The sequence below is a fragment of the Amblyomma maculatum genome, chromosome 6 (genome assembly GCF_055883805.1).
Source record: "Amblyomma maculatum isolate TAMU_Amacu chromosome 6, ASM5588380v1, whole genome shotgun sequence".
NCBI lineage: Eukaryota > Metazoa > Arthropoda > Arachnida > Ixodida > Ixodidae > Amblyomma > Amblyomma maculatum.
The window spans coordinates 58,943,570-58,964,237 of record NC_139349.1 but is presented as its reverse complement, the minus strand read 5'-3'; the positions used below and the strand labels follow the sequence as shown (position 1 = coordinate 58,964,237).

Here is a 20,668-nt window from a genome sequence, read left to right as displayed (position 1 = left end):
CATTCTAGCTCTCCGTCTTGAACTCTGTCCTCAACTTGAGCGCATTTCTATTTCCTTTAAATTTATTTTCCGTGCTTCTTTGCCAGTTATTTCAACACCTATATCTCATGGGCTTTACTATAAGGAAGGCGAAATTTATATTTTTTTTTATTCTTCTCTCGCCTCAAGCGCGCTCGTTTTCATCATTCTCCGCCTACTCTCAAAGGGGATGACGTGTCGATGACGGCGAGCACACCGCCAGCGTCATTTGCGTACCATCCCTCATCTTTTTGCGCTTGTCCAGGAGCATGCCGGCAGTATGATAGATCGCCGACCCTAAGCTTGCGTCGGGACGGTTATATATAACGCCTCAAATGGAAGCACCCGCTTGCAAATGGTCAACTCCGCATGTTTCGATGGCGCGTATATCTCTACGGAGAACATTAAAGGACGAGAATAAGCAGAAAGTATAGCAGTAAATGTCGCTTTTTCCAGTCTTTGACTATATGTCTTCGTAATCACTGACACTTCTACAGCAAAACTTTTTTTTTCCAGATATCTAAATCCGAGCGTTCTGCTAATATGCTAAACGCCCTATTACACTAGTAATATGCAGGTAATATAGAGTTAATATACAGACTCTGGAGGTAAAGCTCCCCATTACGCCAATGCATTCGAGTTGTAAACGCATGATTGCTGCCACCATAAACTGTTTGATGGTTGCCATATCATTTTAATTTGCCAAATTTGGCCGATGAACAATGTTTGATTCTGGCAACTTATAGATAGACAAGAAGGAGGAGAGAAGGCAGGGATGTTAACGAGAAAGGCATCCAGTTTGCTGCCCTACGCTGGAGAAAAGGGATAAGGGGTTTAAAGAGGGGAAGAGGAAGGAAAATAAAAACGGGGCGAAAAAGGGGACGTTAGGCGCAGTCACAGTTTGTCACCTAATCTAACAGCAGCAACCTGGCAACTGGGATCATTGTAATATGATGGTGCGCAGTTAACTGGTAGCTGCTGTGGAGTAGCTGCTGTGGAGTAGCTGCTGTGGAGTAGCTGCTGTGGAGTAGCTGCTGTGGAGTAGCTGCTTTAAACAACGGCAAAAATTGTCGCTTCCTGAGCATTTCTGATGACATGTTGCCTCGCATATCTACTGTGACCTAATTTAGGATTCAAACTTCTTCTGTGTTGTTATCTTAAAGCCAGATAACCCTGCAATTGTTATCCGCTTCGCGTGTATTTCGTCCGTCGAGCGCACACGCAGAAACGAACATGCTGACGAATTCAACAGCAGTAGCTCTACCTGGCTTATTCTGTAAGACCAGCGCTGCATACAGCAAATGTCAAAGGATGTGCTCGCGTGTGCGTTTACTGTTGACTTCATTTGCTCTGTGTTCTTTCATAACTGACGGTTGAAAATGCTGCGAACGCAGCAGAGTGCTCTGGTCCAACTGAGAGGTTGGCACATAGGTATCGTTGTAGAAAACAGAAACTGTCACGAAGTTTGCAAATGTAAGTGCAATGCGGACCGCGTGCTCACACGTGCGTGACGTGATATGCCAGATCTTTTTTGGAGCTTCTTCCTCCCATACAACGCACGAAGGTTCCGTCACGATGCATGGGAGCTGAAGCAGTTCTTTGTTACGAACGCATTTTTATTTTAAATGCTTTGATTTTGCAACCGCTAGCTGAAGCGACATTCTAAAACTGAAATTTCCAACCGAAACTCTAAGAGCGCTTGCTGGCGAGCATGGTTCACAATCGTCCTACATCAACTGCTTACGCCCCAAATAGTGTCCGAAAAGTACTTTGAAACTTGAAAGCAAAAACATGTGTAGACATTTTGTAATGTTATGTATGTTATATACCGCAGTTTTTAAAACTCTAATCGAAACTTTACTCATTTTTACTTAGCGAAAAAAACTATTCCGACAGAGCTGATGAGTTTGAGGATGGCAGCACACTTCTCCGAACTTGTTTTCGGTGTCAGCTTTACCTTCCTGGCAGGTAACCTAAATATAGTTTACCATACTCCCAATACGTAGTCGGCGTACCGACTGCATTTTTAGATACAGTGAGCATAATCAAGACGGCCGTGTCTTCGGATTTAGTTCTCCTCGCAGAATATGCTTTTCGTGCTAGAAACGAGACGACACACAGAATGAATAGAGATATATGTCCCTTTGGTAGCCTTTAGGAAGGAGGCAGGAGGTGATGTTGGGGCAGGATTAATCTGTGTTTTTTGTCGCCAATAAAATTCCCCCCTACATTTCAGTTCACTCAATAACAAAAACAAATTGCTAGAGCTAAACTGAGTGACTCAGCACACTCATCAGCTTGAGCGGATAGAGAGGAACCAACTCTTTTCTGCTGCCGTGCCGGACAGTGTTAAGCAGAATATCTGCAGTCAGTGTTCACAGGCCTGATCAAACAAGACTTTCCAGGTTGATCAGTGTTACATTTTCAAAACCCTCGATGCCATTTACTGCCACCCTTCTCTGACCCACATAGCAGATGGACCCCGCAGCTCCTTACATGAGGTCGACAAGTCGCTAGGGGACGCGCCGTACGGGAAAGGGGGACGCTGGCGTTAGCACCTGAAAAGGTAGATCACTGGCAGAGTGGAATACGACATATTTGTCCTGTAGGGCAGCAGGCCTCTAATGTTGCTGAGGGTTTTGTTCTTTGGCGAAGGGTTTGTTTTAAACGGTTCCCCCGTGCCAGACGTCGGAAGGAGGCGCATATACATGCGCTTGGAGTGCTGGTGCGCTTCCACGCTCGGTTTGAAGGGGCTTCAGGACCCCGTGGGTCGCGTCTTGCAACACTGGCTGTCCCGGGAGGCCACCTTTAGCCTAAAAAGATGCAGCTCACGCTGAAAAAAAAAAAAATTGATGCGTATATGCTTATTCACTGATATTGTTTCTCCTGGCAAGTGTACTATGTCGCTATGTTGCGCATTGCATGTGATGTTGTGAATATCTTGTGTTTTTCAAACTATGCATTGTCAGTAGAAGTGGGCTCCTGAAATCTTCTAAACGGAGCAGCGGTAATTGTTACCAGCTAATAACATTTCCTTTAATACCCTTGTATATAATGAGAAGGACAATAAGACCTAAAGTTTAGTGAACGCGCAGTCGAATCATCTGATGTGAAAATCCATCAAACGAAGAGAACTTGGAACAAACTTCTCTGATGAATGCCTTTGATTACCAGAATTGTTTTTCTTTTGTTTGTTGTTGTTGTTGTTGTTGTTGTTGTTGTTGTTGTTGTTGTTGTTGTTGTTGTTGTTGTTGTTGTTGTTGTTGTTGTTGTTGTTGTTGTTGTTGTTGTTGTTGTTGTTGTTGTTGTTGTTGTTGTTGTTTTTATTACGCTGCACATTAGTTCTTCAATGTAATACAATATTTTACCTCGTTCCAGCTTCTAGATTCTCGGTGGAAGCGACGCGCATCTACAGTTGTGCGCTAGTAAGCATGCTTAGAGGTTTTACATTTAGTTAGTGAATACTAATTACTTTCTTTTCCACAACCTTGACCCTGCCGATTAATATCCCGACGACACAACCGGAGGACTGGAACCTATGAAACCGGCAAAATACGATCACATACGCACGTTTTCTCCGTTGGATTCAGTACGAGTAACTTAGAGGAGGGTTCTTGTTCTCGGCATTGTTTCATCCTGATCGCACTGAGGTGGTACCGATGAAAATAGTTCATCGTTAACGACCATCGACGGAAAGGACTCTAATTCAAATAACCCAGCTTGACCTTTGGCCTATTGACACTTAGTGTCCTTCAGAGTAGTTTTTAAAGCAATTTATTACAGCCTGATCCTGCGTAGTTTATTTAATTTACGCGGTACTACAAAGTAAGAGACCGTCGTTACGCACGTTTTCTCCGTTGGATTCAGTATGAGTAACTTAGAGGAGGGTTCTTGTTCTCGGCATTGTTTCATCCTGATCGCACTGAGGTGGTACCGATGAAAATAGTTCATCGTTAACGACCATCGACGGAAAGGACTCTAATTCAAATAACCCAGCTTGACCTTCGGCCTATTGACACGTAGCCTCCTTCAGAGTAGTTTTTAACGCAAATTAATACAGCCTGATCCTGCGTAGTTTATTTAATTTACGCGGTACTGCGAAGTAAGAAACCGCCGTTTTTGAATGCCAACACTTCAAAGAGCTTAATGAGCGTCCCGTAATGAGGAACCGAAAACGAGCGCTAATGGGAAAAAAAGAAGAGATTGTAAACGGGGAGATGAAAGGCGAAGCGCCGCTCGGCGCTGGCGCTGAATTCTCCGTGTCGGAACAACGAGCTATCCATGAAATGCCACGCCACTCGTGCAAAACAGTTTTCTCTTCTTCCTGCTCACTCAAGAGTGGGCAATATTTCCAGCCTTTTCGGTCTCTGTGCATTCCACTTACACAGCTCAACAGCAAATACATATAATTGAGCATTTATTGGAGCGCGTAGACTCCTGGCTTCGTCTATATTGTTGTGAGAGGTGTGTGAAAGTGAGGGGAATGGTGGAGGGGGGAGGGGGAGGGGAAGGAAGAAGGCAATAAACGATAGGGAATGAGTGCACAAAAATACCCCTCTTGGGTGTTCATGCGGAACGCGTGGTGACTCTATGAGTCGGGAGTGCCGGCAATGGGCTACCGCTGCCGGTCCAATTAATTATAGAACGCAGAACTCCGGAGTCTGGGTAGTTTTGCGCCTGTCATTACCACTGCCTGCTCTTTGTAAATTATTATTTTGGGCACTCATGTGCCTCTCGTCTGCCGCTAGCGCGATTTTTGTTTTTCACTCTTTGTTATCTGCCAAAACTGCAGAGTAGAGCTGTCATGGCGTAGTTCCTTTTTAGAGTTTACTGAGGTGAATATTCGGAAAATGACGTACAGGAGTATTTAAACAAAAGTGAAATTATTTCAAGAGCGAGTCTTCCGTTTGTATCCGAATCTTAATGCTCAGATTGAAATCTGCGCCTCATGTCAGCAAGTTTCCCTATTTGCCACCTGTTCTCTTGTTGCTCTTGCTGACACGATAATGTTGTTTTGTTGTGGCAAATTTTCACTTTCTGTTTAAATCGCTGGTTTAGTTCGAACCTTTAACCCGTCGTGCACTGGTTTTATGTATTTCACGTGCCGCACAGAACCAAAGGATCTGCCATTTTGCGGCTGACCACGGCTTTTTTCAGCCACGGAGGTCGTATTTTGAAGAAGACAGCCAAATTTTCAACTATTCTTGAGCCAATCTTCTCGAAATAGCGGCTGAATTCATCCGCTCTGAGAGGCCGGTTCGCCCACGTGCACTATTAAAACAAACAAAAAAAGCAAAATCTTATTTTTATCCAACATTTACTCGCTCACTCGTACTGCGCCATATCAATGCACTTTGGCTCTTTCAAGTAGCGACGAGGTTCCAGAGTTCGAGTGTATAATGTAGAAAAAACTAGACAACATGAATCCAACTCAAGGGCTTTTTCTCTTCGTGTATCTTCCTCTTTCCTGCAAGCTTAGCCACGAGACTGCGTGTGGCCAGTCTCCCCTAATCTTCGTTCTCGTTACCCCCTAGCAACAGCGCAGGCGGATCGGGTTGGGAATGGGAGTGATTCCGTGTCAGACGGCACCTGCCCCATTGCTGCACGCTCGAAATACCGCGTTATTCACACCTCGCGTAATAATAGCGGCTCAGAGGGCAGCAAGCTGAGCATGCGGCGGCGTGATAAATGGGCGCTGAAAACGATTTTTTTAACTGCTCCACATACGAAAGGGACAACGACGAAAGGCTCTCTAGGCCGGCATTATAGTTCCCAGTGCTCATAGGGCTTCCATTGTTAGTCGACTTAAGCTGAATCTACTCAACCTTTTTGCCCCGATTTCGAAGAAATGGGGATGAATGGGCGCACTCGGCGTTCATACACACAGACGATGATGGACAGTAATATACGTGCGCAGAAAGATGAGACAAAAAGAGGAGAAGTGGACAAAAGAGAAGTGGTCGTTGTCCACTTCTCCTCTTTTGTCCACTTCTCCTCTTTTGTTCACTTCTCCTCTTTTTGTCTCGTCTTTTTGCGCACGTACATTACTGTCCATCATGGTTCACCAACTTGCCCAATCAGCCGTGCTTCTACACAGACAATGCCGAGTGCCGGTCGGACAAATTATCAGGGCAGCGATTCTGCATTGTATGTTATATAGCCACACAAGCAATACGTCCCAGTGGATGAATTGAAGCTTAAAAAAAAGATGGAAGCCAGGAATCACAGACTGTCATGGTAAGCCGTACGACCTATACTCCTGATTATCCGATATTCTAGGAACAACCTCAACAATTAGAGGTTTTTGAGGCGCTGAAAAGGAAGCACACAAGTTTGTACTTACCATAATGAAGTTCTAAATTTAATGTTTTATATCAGTATTTTCAAATGGCGTTCGCAGTCCATGACAGAAATTTAAGCACCCAAATTAAGGCAGGCAGAGTGAGTGAAATGAATGAGAGGTATACCTAGCAGTCATATTTTTTTTGTTTATACTTTTCTGTGTATAAACCAACCGACCCAGTAGCAAGTATTCTGCTGTTGAATAGCTCGGGGGAAGTTATTCACATTTTCTTTGTAGCCTAACGGTCCTTCTCGACTCAAGGAAACCAGCAATAGCGATAAGCTGACCCCGATACTCGGAAAGCAATCGAAGGCTACTGCTATTATTTATTTATTTATTTTATTTATTTCAAAATACTGTCAATCCCTAGAGGGATTATAACAGGGGTGGGCACACACACAAAAGAAAATGGTACACTGTGGTATAACAGGGCAAAAAGTAAACAAATATACCAGAGGACATAAGGCGGCAGAATCGATAACTCACATCACTAAAATTCGAAAAAAAGACGAGGTACAAAGAAAAAAAGCTATACAGCACTCAGAGTTTCAAAATAAATGTATACAAATAAAGGTACATACGCGTTACAGCAACAATGAAAACCAAAAAGACAGCACAAGGAAATGCATTTAGCAGAAGATAGATTCATGGTGTGTTCGACGGGAGTAACGACTTTTCCAAAAGCTCGGTAAACTTTTCAGGTGATTTCTATTCTGTTATTTCTGGGTCAAGCGCGTTCCACTTGCGCACTGCGAGTGGAAAAAAGGAATAAAAGAACGTGTTGTTGCAGCATGAGAATTCCTGAAGCGTGAGAGCGTGTTTATGACGGGTGTTTCTTGAATGATTGACTTGAATGAAGGCTGAGGGATACATCTTAAAAGTATTTTGGAGTAGTTGGAATAAAAACTTCAGACGGTGCACCTTTGCTCTATTAGACAGTGTGGGGAGGCAGGCGCGACGTAGTAATTCAACATGTGAGTCAGTGCGGCGATAACTGTTAAATATAAATCGAACAGCCTTGCGCTGGACGCTTTCTAAGACAGCTGCATCGTTTTTCACGTACGGGAACCAAACTATGTTGGCGTATTCAAGTACAGGACAGATAAGAGAGACATATGCGAGTTGCTTTATAGACGGTGTAGAATGACGCAGCACGCGTTTTGAAAAAGAATAATTTGTTTGTAGCTTTTTTAGCGACATTGTGAACATGCGATGACCAGCTAAGATCCGACGTGACTGATACGCCTAGGTACCGATAGTCCTGAACTTTGCGTAGTGCGACGCCGTTAAGGCAATATTCAAAACTTAAAGGTGTCTTCTTCTTGGCAATTGTCATGCTCCCTGTTTTCTCTGTATTAATAACCATTTGCCATTTCAGGCACCACAGCGCGATGTGGTTTAGGGCATCGCTCAGATTTACTTGGTCCTCATAGCTTTTTACTTCGGTGTAAATCACGCAATCATCCGCGAATAGGCGAACATTGCAATTTATATCCTCTGTGATGTCATTGATAAACAGCAAAAATAAAAGCGGAGCAAGCACTGAGCCTTGGGGGACACCGGAGAGAACGGGAACTGTCTGAAGTGTAATTATCGAGTTGTACAAACTGGTAACGATCCGTAAGGTAATCTTTAATCCAACAAATAATCGGTCCATCTCCAAATACATTCTTTAGTTTATATAACAACTTAGTATGCGACACGCGATCAAAGGCTTTTGAAAAATCTAAAAATATTATATCAATTTGGGATTGGTTGTTTATGCCGAGCGCTAGGTCATGAACAGTCTCTATGAGCTGCGTTACTGTAGAGAGACCGGATCGGAAACCGTGCTGGTTTGAACTGAGTAGGTTATGCTCTTCTACAAACTTAGTAATATATTTTAAAATGATGTGTTCTAGGAATTTACAACAAGTACAGGTAAGGGAAACCGTGTCTGCATTTCTGCGTATCTGCATCTCGCATTTGGTAAGATAGTTTAATTCCTAGCATCCATTATCTATACTGAACATTCTAAACAATGGCCCGTATTCTCTCTTAAAATAAACAAGGGTGCAAATGTTTCGGTCCCACATTATAAGGCAAAATAATGACGTGCGTGTACGCCGTAAGATGTCACCGGCGAAGATGGAGGATGGCGGGAGGCATTGGCAGGTATTTTTTGTTGACGTTGTTTAATGCCTCAGTGTATAAAGGGAATCAAGAAAGAAAAAATGATACCGTGAAATAAATGAGAAAAGGCTAGTCAATCTAATAATGTCGATGGAGGAGGAAGAATCGATGGTGTCGCCGTCTGCTAAGGCTGGGTGTTCGCTCCTCCTCCCGTTTGATTTTGTGAACAAGTCTATTAGCGAGAAAATGTAGCACATGCGTGATTATATTGCTCTTCAGGAAGAACTTGTCTAAAGTGGAGTAACGCGAAGCACACTGAGCGCTAGAAGACATGGCCGCAAATATTTATTATGACATTTCGGGAAGGTAGCAACTTCAGTATGAAAAATAGATGTAGAGGAAAGGCAGGGAGGTTAATCTAAAATGTTTGTGGTTGGCAGCACTGTAGTGCATGAAAAGTAAGAGGAAGCGGGGTGTACAAAGAAACAAGAGAGAAATGGGACCAGGAGAAAGTTCATCAAGGAACAAAATTACTACGGCTTAGATCGGTTAAGCCCAGGTATACCAGCAAAAGATTTGTTATGCTCGGTTATTCCGTATTGGTAAGCTAGGTTAGAGTCACATAGATTTGAACCTTATTTATAGGAAGTATGGAAGCTGGGTGGAAGCATAGAGTGGAAGCTAGGTTAAGTATGGTCAGACACGGTTTGATGTGGTTTAGCTCATCCACGGCTGTCTGTGAACTTAAAGGTACCACACACTGGTCTAGACAAAACGAAGGTGTCGAGAGCATTTTGAAAAGGGAGATCCCAGGAGGCGAGCGAGAGGAGCAGCGTTGGCAGTGGAGGGAAAGGGTATGGAGGGGACTCGAAGGCTGTGTGGCACTGCGTGAGGTAATGTTGCATATCTGTAGAAATATGTACCGGTACGAATGTAGTTTGCCGGAAGAGGCAGAAAGTGTGTGAAGTAAACGAAGAAGCGGCCACAGCCGGCTCTGCGGACCACACCTGAGGCCCGATTGCTGGCGCTGATGACCTTGCCTCAGCGTAACTAGTACAACTTTCGCCTTAAAAGGCGCACAATTGGCCACTCAAATTTCAAGCTGCCGAGCACTGTGGAACTTCAAATGTTATTGCATATCTTACTGCTTTTTAAAGGGGCTGTTGAGGTGTTAACGAACCGCCAAGTTGACAGATGCATTCTAAAACTAGGAAATTACTTTGGAAACTTTTCTTTACGTCTCTCTTTTTATGGGCCACGGTGATAACGGCACTTACACCCGCTGGTAACTGCGGCACGTGCTTATTCTGACGTTTTGAAAATATATTTACACTGAAACAACTTGCCTATAGCGTGCTCCAGGACCTATTCATCTTTTATTCACGAGACAGTGACATCATGGTTAGGAGGCAAAATTGGCAGATTTGTTTGAAAACTTCTGTTTCGGTGGATTTGTGCGGGCTGTAACCCACACAATACTCCACTCGTAGACAGCATCGCCACTAGCTGCGCCTTCCTTATGACATATGACTGCGAACATTCGATTTCGGAATCACGGCTCGAGGGCAGTAGAACACGTTTAAGCGATGGGGAAGGGGGAAGGAGCAGTTAAAACTCTTTACATCGGTTGTCAGTATTACGTCTATTCAAAAGTTGACATTAAAACATAATAGTTTATTTTTAGTCGCTCAATGCCTCACAGCGCCCGCTTTTTCTAGGTACTGATTTAATTATCATAATTGAAAGAAGCCTTTTATTGGCCAATACCTTCCCAAGCAAGACGTGCAACTGAGCGCTTCTTTCATGCTTACACGAACACAGTTTTGAACGCGTGGCTGGAAAGCAATAATGGTGGCACAACCTTTTCGTATTCATTTTGTCTTTATTTTGTTGCCCTATGTAAAAAAACTGGGGCGGCCGTCTGGCAAAAGATGTGGGGGAAATATAATAAAAAACGAGGGTCGCTCTTGATGCAAGAGCGTGGCTCAATGTGTAGCGCCTCAACTTAGGCCACCTCAATTTCCACGCGCAATTTGCACGCTGCGTGCCCAGCGCCCCAAGAACGATTTAGCAAGTTTGTGTCCCGAGCACGCAGTAGCGTTCCTTCCCTTTAATAAAGCAGAGCAAGACTTTCGTAGCATTCGGCCGAGTATTCAAAAACATAGCAATATAAAGTTCTCTGAAACTGTAAAAAAAAAGAAGCGACAAATAAAAATATATATGTAGTCATACCAGTTCTTTTGCCGCAAACATAGTACAGAATGCACAAATGAAATTACGCCTGAGTAATATTCTGTGTTGTGGGAGTCATTACATTGCGTTTCGTGTGCAGTGTTGCAGTGCAGAAGCAGCCTGTCGTCAAGTCAGAACTACACTTTCCGCATAAACACGCAAAAAGCAAGGCGCCCGTGTACTGTGCGATGTCAGTGCACGTTAAAAAACCCCAGGTGGTCGAAATTTCCAGAGTCCTCCACAACGACGTGTCTTAAAGCCTCAGTCGCTTTGGGACGTTAAACTTCACAAACAAATCAACCAGCATTGGATACAAAAATAATTATTACTTTTGAAGTTAGCTATGTTTTGAAAAGGAACGCTCCCGAACAAGTGTAGAAAAATAGCTTATAGTGTGTTGTGGGATTGAGTAGCGTTATTGTACGTCTCGTGGATAATGTTGAGGCTCCAACGACGCTCCCTATTTTAGGTCAGGGTGTCGTTGACATTTTCCACCAGGACGGCATTGGATGTAGAATTAATGGTATATATTGAAGGTAGTATCACTCAAGAAGATACGCCCCAAATACAGGTGTGGAATAAATACAAGCCTGATGTACAACCTCACGATCACAATCTCTCGTACTGCATCCTTTGAACAGTTTTGGTGCTCATAAATATCTTTTATACATTCCTTCCTGCTGGGAGAATTTATGCATACTTTTTCTAATTTCTATCTCTCCTTCACTAAGAAGCTGAGTAAAGGACGCAAGTTATTTCATGCATATATACCCACACATTACTAATGAATCATACTCATGTCTTGCTTTAGTGAAGACTCTTCTCAGCAAGCTTTTAATTTTATTTTACAGCAAATTAGGATTAAAATTGGTCATACACCCGTATAGCCTGCTTGTTTGTTTTTTATCCTATGACGTTACAAGCGCAGAACAAAATAGGAAAAAAGAAATGAGAGAAGATGGCGATTTGAAATTCAAGTACTTTTTAATATACAACTACAGACATATGATAATAAACCTGCTTTTTATTTAACAATTTCCGGGCTACATGTTCTGCAAACACACATACTTGAGTTAAATACTATAATCACTACATGTGCTGGATAGGCGCCGGTAGAAGAAAACCAGGAGAGAATTTGCGACTTAGTCGACGTACACCGGCTTTTGCACGGAGATTTTAGATTGAATTACAGTCAGTGACCTCAACTATTCCTTCAGATTAGCTCCATAGGTTTCTTTATTCTTTTTTTTTTTTTGCAGCCCGACCCGGCGCATACCAGGATTATTTTCAGTAATTGTTCATTTCTAAGACACATATATAAGAAATTTGTATTTGCAGATTATATCTTCCCTTTGCAAGTGATTTATGTCCAATCTTTGTAACACGCACAATTTAAATACAAACCTTAACAACAAAATTGTAGAAATTATAGTTTTGGTATATATATATATATATATATATATATATATATATATATATATATATATATATATATATATATATATATATAAAAGTGAAAAATTGCTTCATACTGTTTCCAAGTTTATTTGTAGTCGACGTTTCAGCAGGAGCCCTGCCTTCTCAAGACTTGAGAAAGGCAGGGCTCCTGCCGAAACGTCGACTACAAATAAACTTGGAAACAGTATGAAGCAATTTTTCACTTTTATGTAACCTCTAACAACCAAGTACGTCTATTTACTTATGCTATATATATATATATATATAATATATTTCTGAAAACCTTAGACCGGGTGGGCCCGTTACGGAAAAGAGGACCTCGCATAAAAGCAAGACGACAGACTCACGTCTACGTAGACACCCGATAACTTGTAGGCTTGTCCCGGCGGGTTCTCGTTAGGCAGGTACCGGAAAAACTCCCGATGGTTCTTGTACCACTTGACCGAGTACAGGTCATCCGACTCGAGGTCGAATGAGCAGTTGAGCCAGACAGGGTCGCCTCGTATCACAGCACTCGGCATGTCCAGCCGCACCAGTCGCAGACCCTCACTGAGCCCTGTAGGCAGAGAGCATACGCGTTGTTCGCGATCTTTATTTCTATTTACTCAAACTTTCTTGCTTTCTCTAAGGCGAAACACTAATAACCATAAATCAATAACTTTGCAGGGGCTGGGATATTTTGGTTTAAGAATGTCACGCTCCTACGAGTTTCAGCAAGCCGGAAACGTGTGAATGCAGTGCATTCACAGGTTTCCGGCTCTTATTACTGACTCTTATTACTAAAGTAGTTTACGGAATTGCGAGTTTCATGCAGCAGGCCGGTGCCACAACATGTAGGAGACTAGCATAGCGTTGTTTTAAAGGATCATATTGCCAAGAAAAATATTCTGTTAGAAATTGAAAAATGGTTCAGCTGAAACAAAAATGGAATGCTTACTGGCGTCACCAAAGGCTTCAGTTTCAGAGTGAATTAGAGGAAGCATGAGTACCCAAAATAAAACTTGCAAATGCAAGCCACGAGAGCTTTAATACACTCAAGAGATTGGATCTATTATGCCTTAGAGGCTATGCTTCGAGAATATGCCTTTATAACCTCAGTGCAGAAAGCACTGACTATAGTTTCAATATCAATAAGCTTACCTCAACATAAATGCCGAATTATGGTGATGAGTTTGCAATAGTGCTACGGATCGAGTATAAACGAATATTGTCAGCTACTAGTAAAAGGATTTGTTTACTTCAGAATATGGCTCATATATATCACTAGGAAAACAGATGCCAATGATGAAGCTCTGAAAGATGCGGTCAAAAAAATTCAAACACAAAGGAAACGACACGTCAGCAACCGATGTAAAAACCAGAATACAATTTTACTGTACAGTGTGTGCGTGTGCGCTCAGAATGAGACAGCAGGAGAGAAAGAGAGAGAGAGAGAGAGATAAAGAGAGAGGAAAAGAAAGGGAGAGAAAGAAACAGAGAGAAAAAGATCTGAGGAAGTTCTAGCGCTGGCCATAAAATCGGAGTTTCGTTGGTGGCGTCAGCTAACAGAACGAGCAGAAAAAATTCGTCTTAGAGCAATTAGTCAATGTTGTTAATATTTTGCTTTAGCTTCCTTGCTGCCAGACATTCATTACTCTTTAAACATTTTTTCTGTTTAACCACTGCCCAATCATATTCTTCTAATGACGCCTGTCCCTCCTGTCGCCATAGCACTACTTCCGAACACTTGCGAACAAAAAAGAAACGCAGTTCTTTTTCTTTTCGCGGCGAAATGATATTTCCTGCGCTCCATTCGCAGCGCAGTCGCTGCATACGGAGCTTGTAAGGTGAAAAATTGCCTTGCAGAGTAGTGACAAAGGAAGGTGAAGGTTATAGCATTTGTGAGAAGAAGGAAAAAGTGTTGGTCAATGAAAACATGCGAGTTAGTGGTGTCTATAGTTGAAATATAAAAAAAATGACCATGTACAGGGCATGTAACGCGATGGCCCCTGAGGGCTTCAGAGGGAGTTTCAAGGCAATGACAGCGTGACCAAGAGTGAGAATGACGAATGAATTTTCGGTGATAATCTTATCCCAGTACACACGGGACTTAAACTGAAGTCGACGGGAAGGGCTATTGTCCGGCAGTGGACGGAGTTTGATGTTAATTGATTACAGAGACGATCGCTGTAACAGGGCAGTGCCCACTCTCTATTCCGCATGTTCGTTACCGTTAGGGACAGCCGAGATAAGATGCTTAGAAGCTTGGATGCAAACCTCCCGAGTCCTCAGCAAATGCAGTGGCGAGTACAATAGCTGCTCAAAATGTTGCGTGCAGAGCTATGGCAGTGAAAAAATCAGTAAGAACACTCCCAATCTCATTTCCAAACGTGCCATGCGAGTTTGAGCTCGCACAAAATTTTGTACGATGACACTAGAAGCACCGTTAGAAAAGATATGTGGCGCATGTACGAACACAACATTAATAAAATAATAATTGTATAACACCACCTGCCACCTGCTTTGGGCTGGTGGGAAAAGGGAGAGAGGAAATTTCGCTCCACTTGTGGGAAAAATGATCGGGGGCTCGGACGTGGCTGCCAAGGAATGAATTTTGATGGCGGCAACCTTGGATGGAAATAGCTCTCCCGGTGGCGGAGGAATGTACATCCAGAAGGTAGTTGCCCTGCGAACAATCCAACGGAGCGGCACCCTGGAAAGCGGGGGAAACGTCAGCCAATGTCAGTTAGATTTTTCTCATTACGCCGCAAATTAGTTCTTCAAGCCAGTAGAAGGTCTAATGCTTATCGTATAGTGAGAATTAGCGCTCCGTAATTTGATCAATCGATGCAAAGGCACAGCATCTTCTATGCTGCCAGGTTGCCAGCGCACGATGCAAGGAGGAAAACATGAGAGCTTTTATTATTCTTTATCCTCGTCCTCTTATTCTTCATCTATTGCTTGAAGAGGGAGAGAGCCGGTGTCATACATCAGCCTATTGTATCGTGCATTGACCCCACAGAGAATGCGAAAGATATCGCTCGCATTAATGTGCCACAGCTTAGCCCTCTCGAACACAGCATCACTCGTAGCTTACGTGTTCCGCTGTGGCCTCACCTACCGGGGCGATCTTGCGGCACTCTTTGACCATTCGAATGCAGCTCCGCTCAGACAAGACGCGGTCATAGCCCTCTGCCTTAGAACCAGCGGTAACACACAGCCCCACCAAAGGCCCTCGCGCAGGCACCAGCATATCGGTTCTACTTCCGTCCATTGTGTCTCGGGGAGCGACTCCTGCATTCGTCAATATTACATGGCATTCCCATTCGAGAACACCGCTCGCCTCCTCTTCCTTAGGCCTCTACCGCCTCCTTCTGCGCGCGAATCTTTCGGTCAGCGGCTCGCTGGCGCCTCCCTCCAGAGCACGCTCCCGCACTCGAGAGCGTTCGCGGAGCCCCACGCGTGGCGTTCGGCCAGTCGCCGCGGTTCAGCGATTATTCATCCCCACATGATGTATTCAGTGCACGCGCGTACGTCGGCTGGCCGGCAGGAAATCCATCTCTCTCCCAGAGGCGTGCATAGAAACGCATCGAGATTCGACATCCGACTCGCATGGCCTAGAAAAATGTATGGTCGGCACGAGAGGGGGCCACGAAAGGCAACGTGGCAGTCAAACCGAGGAGAATCGGAAGACGTAGGACAAGGGGCGCGGGATACAGCAGAGACGTACGGGTACTCGGGAAAAGAAACCAGGCGTTAGAAGACAGAGACTTGATCTGGCGTTCATTTTGTTGAAGTACCTGATGGGTGGCTACGTTTGGGCTACGTTTAGTTGTTTTTTCTTTGCGTCTGTTAAGCAGTTATAGGGATGCATGAAACGCAGGGTGTAGTGTCAGTAACGAAATAAGGCAGTTGCGTGTGTACCGACAGGCGGCTGCTAAGCCTTGCTTTGATATACAATCAGTACAGAACTGATAAGTAGCATACATCAGAAAATGCGCATGCAGCCCCACGCATGCGGTACTCTGACTTTCATTTAAGTTTTGGTTGAAAGGAATGGAACAAGTTTTGACTAACGTGATATTTTGCAGTAATAGCGAAATTCCGTGTGACCTAAGGGTCTGCAGGCACTGAAACTAATCGCCGAGCTCTTGTAGCCACACAAAAAAATACGGTCTGCTAGCTCTTACACCATCGTCTGTAATGTTCCAGATCTTCTAACGTGAACCCTATATCAAGTTTACGCCTGTGTCTGCGCCTGTGATGTTCGACGATGATATTGCTTCTGCTAGTGCTATAAATAACACCAGCGATAACTTTTGTTTTTAGGAATACATAAATACATGTCACGTCTGAGATTTTATTCTCTGTTCGGTTTCCTTATACTGGCGCACCTTTGTATGTGGATCAAGTGCGACTAGAGGTGTTAATGCTGAGGACAAAACAAAATTTTTATATTCTTTTTCTTTCAGTGGAGAAAAAAGTGCAAAAATACTTTGAAAATTATCTTAATTAGTTTCAAGGCTTTATGAGTGCAGTGCTTGCATTCAGTTTGCGTTTATGTTTTGCTTTGAAAATACCTACGCATCTCTTGACAAAAGAGTAAAGATCAATTGTCGTCTCCTGTTCTTCGATATCTATGAGATTTACCGTCCCAAACCTACATCGGGCATGAAGGGCGTCTTAGTGGAGGGCTCCGAATAATATCAGTTGCATGAGATTCCTTTATATGCACTAAGATCCCATGCACAACACACGGGCGCTTTGCGTGTCGCCTCCATCTCAACGTGCCGCCGCGGTGGTTACCGAACCCCCCTCCCCCGGCTGAGTAGTCGAGCGCCCATGCCATCTACTACGGAAACAATGTCCTCAGACGTTCAACCGGCGTGAAAGTCGCCTTAAGGCAAGTCACACGACGGCTCCAGGCTGAACACATCGTTGGATTTGATTTTCACCTCATGGCTAAGTCGAATGAAATGGCTGAATGAGTTGCAGCACGTGGATATAGCACCAAACCGCAACAATATTTGGCCATGTAAGCTGGCTTATCTGAATACAAGCCGCCTTGCGGGCACTTGTGGGCGACATGGCCTGTTCCTTGAGTTCGTTTCGAGAAAGCTGCGCGGTACTTCTTTGCGAAATACATTCTAGCTTCCGTCAAATCAAATTTAGTTTTTTTTTTATTTTAACCAGACACAAGCTTCAACTTACACTGCTTCGCAATCGTTCCATGTGCACTAGCTTTGATACGCTAGCTAGCCATAGCTTCGATGTCAGTAACTGTATCATTTACTGCGTGCTTGCCTATGGTGCGGAAACTACTGCTTAAACGAACGGCCAGAGGAAAACTAAGACCGCCACACATGCAATAAAAACCATTACCCCATAATAAATGGCAGAGAAAGGCTGTTGATCATCCTTCCCGAATAAGATGTCACTTAGAAAGCCAGCCTAAGCGTAGCAAGCGTCGAAAGGCGATAAAAGCATTCACACAAAAAAAATATTTCGATGAGATAAATGAGTTCCTATAATTTCTCAAAAAAAAATACACCCTCGATCACTTCGTTCAAAGCTTCTTGTCCCTCTCTACCGGTGTAAACACTGGTTTACCCGACTCTAGTGCACTCCACTCGATCTCCTCCTTTCATGTCGACACCCTGTCGCGTTGCCGCCCCTAAATGCTTGCAACGCGTAGGCGAGTAATCGATCACTAATACGGCGGAGGTTGCGGAGTCAACGGGCAAGATGGCGGCCCGTTTCGCCTCCTGCCGGTGACACTCACGAGCCGCCAAAGAAGCCTGAAGTCAACGAGCAAAATGGTTCTGCAAAATTTTACAGAAGGAAAGCCCCGTTTCTTTTCAACGCCTTGTTGACAGCCATCAGCATAATGGCTTTATATGCAGTCGGTAAAGAATGGGATCGTGCATGTTACACGAGCTGCTATGATGGTCCTGGGAAGTGCGAATTCTGCTCACTCCTGGGTCAGCATGACCATCATCATTATCAGCCAGACTGTACCCACTGCAGGGCTAAGGCCTCTCCCATATTCCCCCAATTAACCCGGCCCCGTGCTATCGACGTCCACTTTACCCCTGCGAACTTCTTTGCCTCAGCCGCCCACCTCACTTTCTGCCGCCCCCTGCCACGCTTTCCTTCCCTTAGTATCAAATTCGTTACCCTTTCCGGCCACCTACACGCCCTGTCCATGTTCATTTCTTCTTATTAATTTCCACTAGACTGTCATTAATTCGAGTTATTTCTCTCAGCCACTCTTCACGCTTCATATTTCTTAACGTTACATCTACCATTTTTCGTTCCATAGCTCTCTTTTGTTAGCCTCCACGTCCAGCCCCATGGGTAAGCACAGGTGAGATGCAACTGTTGTATACTTTCCTCTTGAGCGATACCGGTAAGCGGCTAGTCATGATCTGCGAGTGCTTGCCAAATGCGCTCCATCCTAATCTAATTATCCAGGTTATTTCATTTTAATGGTGCGGATCTGTGGTTACTACCTGTCCTAAGAAGACATGTTTGACTACCACTTCCAGTCCTTTGCTACCTATTGCAAACCGCTGTTCCTTCCCAAGGCTGGACATTACTTTAGTCTTCAGTATATTGATTTTTAGGCCTACCTTTCAGCGTTTCCAGTCTAGATCATCGATAATTGCTTGCAGTTCATCCTCCGAGTCACCTAGCAAGGCAACGTCATCACCGAATCACAGATTACTGAAGTATTCTCCATCAACCCTTATCCCGAACTGCTCCCATTCTGAGTCTCTGAATACCTCATCATGGTCTACGCCTTAAGGATGCACGTCCCGCTCGCACCACTTCGACTATAGTTACTTCAACTGCAGGTACCACTCGATCTCCCCCGCTGTGATGATACAATGTTGTGTCGCCAGTGGCTAGGAGGGGCGTTTACAGACGCCTATTCCCATCTAATTGGAATGGTAGATTCTCCAATGCGTGAGCAGTGCGGGTGTGTAGAAACTATTGCGCACATACTTTGTGACTGCCCTCAGTTTGAACGTGCGCGTGCCTTCCTGGCTGCTATACTCCACCGCTTGGACTCGCGCGCTCTTACCGAAACTAAGATTCTTGGCCCTTGGATGACTCTTTCATCCCAAAGGAAGTCAGTGAAGGCGCTCCTTAAATTTTTATAGAACTCGAGGTAGAGTTCAAGACTTTGTGTACGCTCTTATAGATCTCTGGACATGTGAAAGTCTCTTTTCCTTGGTGCTCTTTCCTGTCTTTTTCTCCTTTTATTCCCCTCCCCACGTGCAGGCTAGCCTACTGGGCATCGCCTGGTTAACCTCTCTGCCTTTTTATTCAATTCTCTCTCTCTCTCTCTCTCTCTCTCTCTCTCTCTCTCTCTCTCTCTCTCTCTCTCTCTCTCTCTCTCTCTCTCTCTCTCTCTCTCTCTCTCCCTCTCTCTCTCTCTCTCTCTCTCTCTCTCTCTCTCTCTCTCTCTCTCTCTCTCTCTCTCTCTCTCTCTCTCTCTCTCTCTCTCATCTAAGCAAGCTGTGAATAATACTGGAGAGACCGCGTCTCCCTGGCTAACATATTTATTCACTGGAATTTTATTACTTTCTTTATACGGAACTATGGTTGCTGTGTAGCCACTATAGATATCTTCCAGTACTTTCACACACGGCATACCTACACCCCTATTTCGCAACGCCTGCATGACTGCCGATGTTTCGACTGAGTCAAACGCTTTTTCGTAATCAATGAATGCTATGTATAAGGGCTCTTATATTCCGAGCGCTTTTCTATCACCTGGTTGATAGTATGGACATGATCGAAAGTAGAGTATTCCTTTCTGAAAACCTGATTCATCATTTAGTAGATTCAAGTCTAAGGTTGTCCTGATTCTATTAGCTTTTGTCTTAGTACATACCTTATATGTAACTGATAGTAAGCTGAATGGTGTGTAATTTTTGAAGTCCTAGGGTCTCCTTTCTTATGAATTGCGATATGTTAGTGTTTTTACACGATTCCGGTACCGTCGATGGCACCAAGTAGTGCGTGTGCAAGATGGCCAGGTTTTCTAGCACAATGGTCCACGCCCCCCGAACTTCAACAGATATGGGATTACCTGATCTTCCCGAAATGCTTTCCCCTTTTCATACCTTCCAAAGCTTTCTTAAGCTCGTCCTTCGTTACTGGTGGAACATCTTACTGCTCTTCACTACGGCCAATCTCCTTATTGCCCTGGTTAATTCGGCTACTGTATAGGTCAGTATAGATCTCCTCGGCCATTCTGACTATCTTGACCACATTTGTGATGCCATTTCTCGCCTTGATGGCGGTAATAATAGCGGTGAAGATATGAAAAAGTAAAATAATAAAAAACTGAAACAAGAAATAACGCACAAAACAAATAAAATAACATTAAACAAGTAATAATGCAGAAATAAAAAGGAAAATAAAGAAATAAACACAATAAAAAGCAAAAAAAATAAAAATGAAAACTTCGTGACCGCTAATGCGTTCGTATTCTCCGAATGCAGTTCCTTCAGT

General features: G+C 43.9%; 1 protein-coding gene across 1 annotated transcript in view; it reads right to left on the bottom strand.

Moving 5' to 3' along the window:
* Positions 1–20,668, bottom strand: part of LOC146185839 (uncharacterized) — a 102,995-nt gene that overhangs the window by 28,684 nt on the left and 53,643 nt on the right. The window contains exon 2 of the mRNA XM_084607930.1: positions 12,511–12,719. Within this exon, the coding sequence (XP_084464056.1) occupies positions 12,511–12,719 (209 nt within the window). The remainder of the gene's footprint in view (positions 1–12,510; positions 12,720–20,668) is intronic.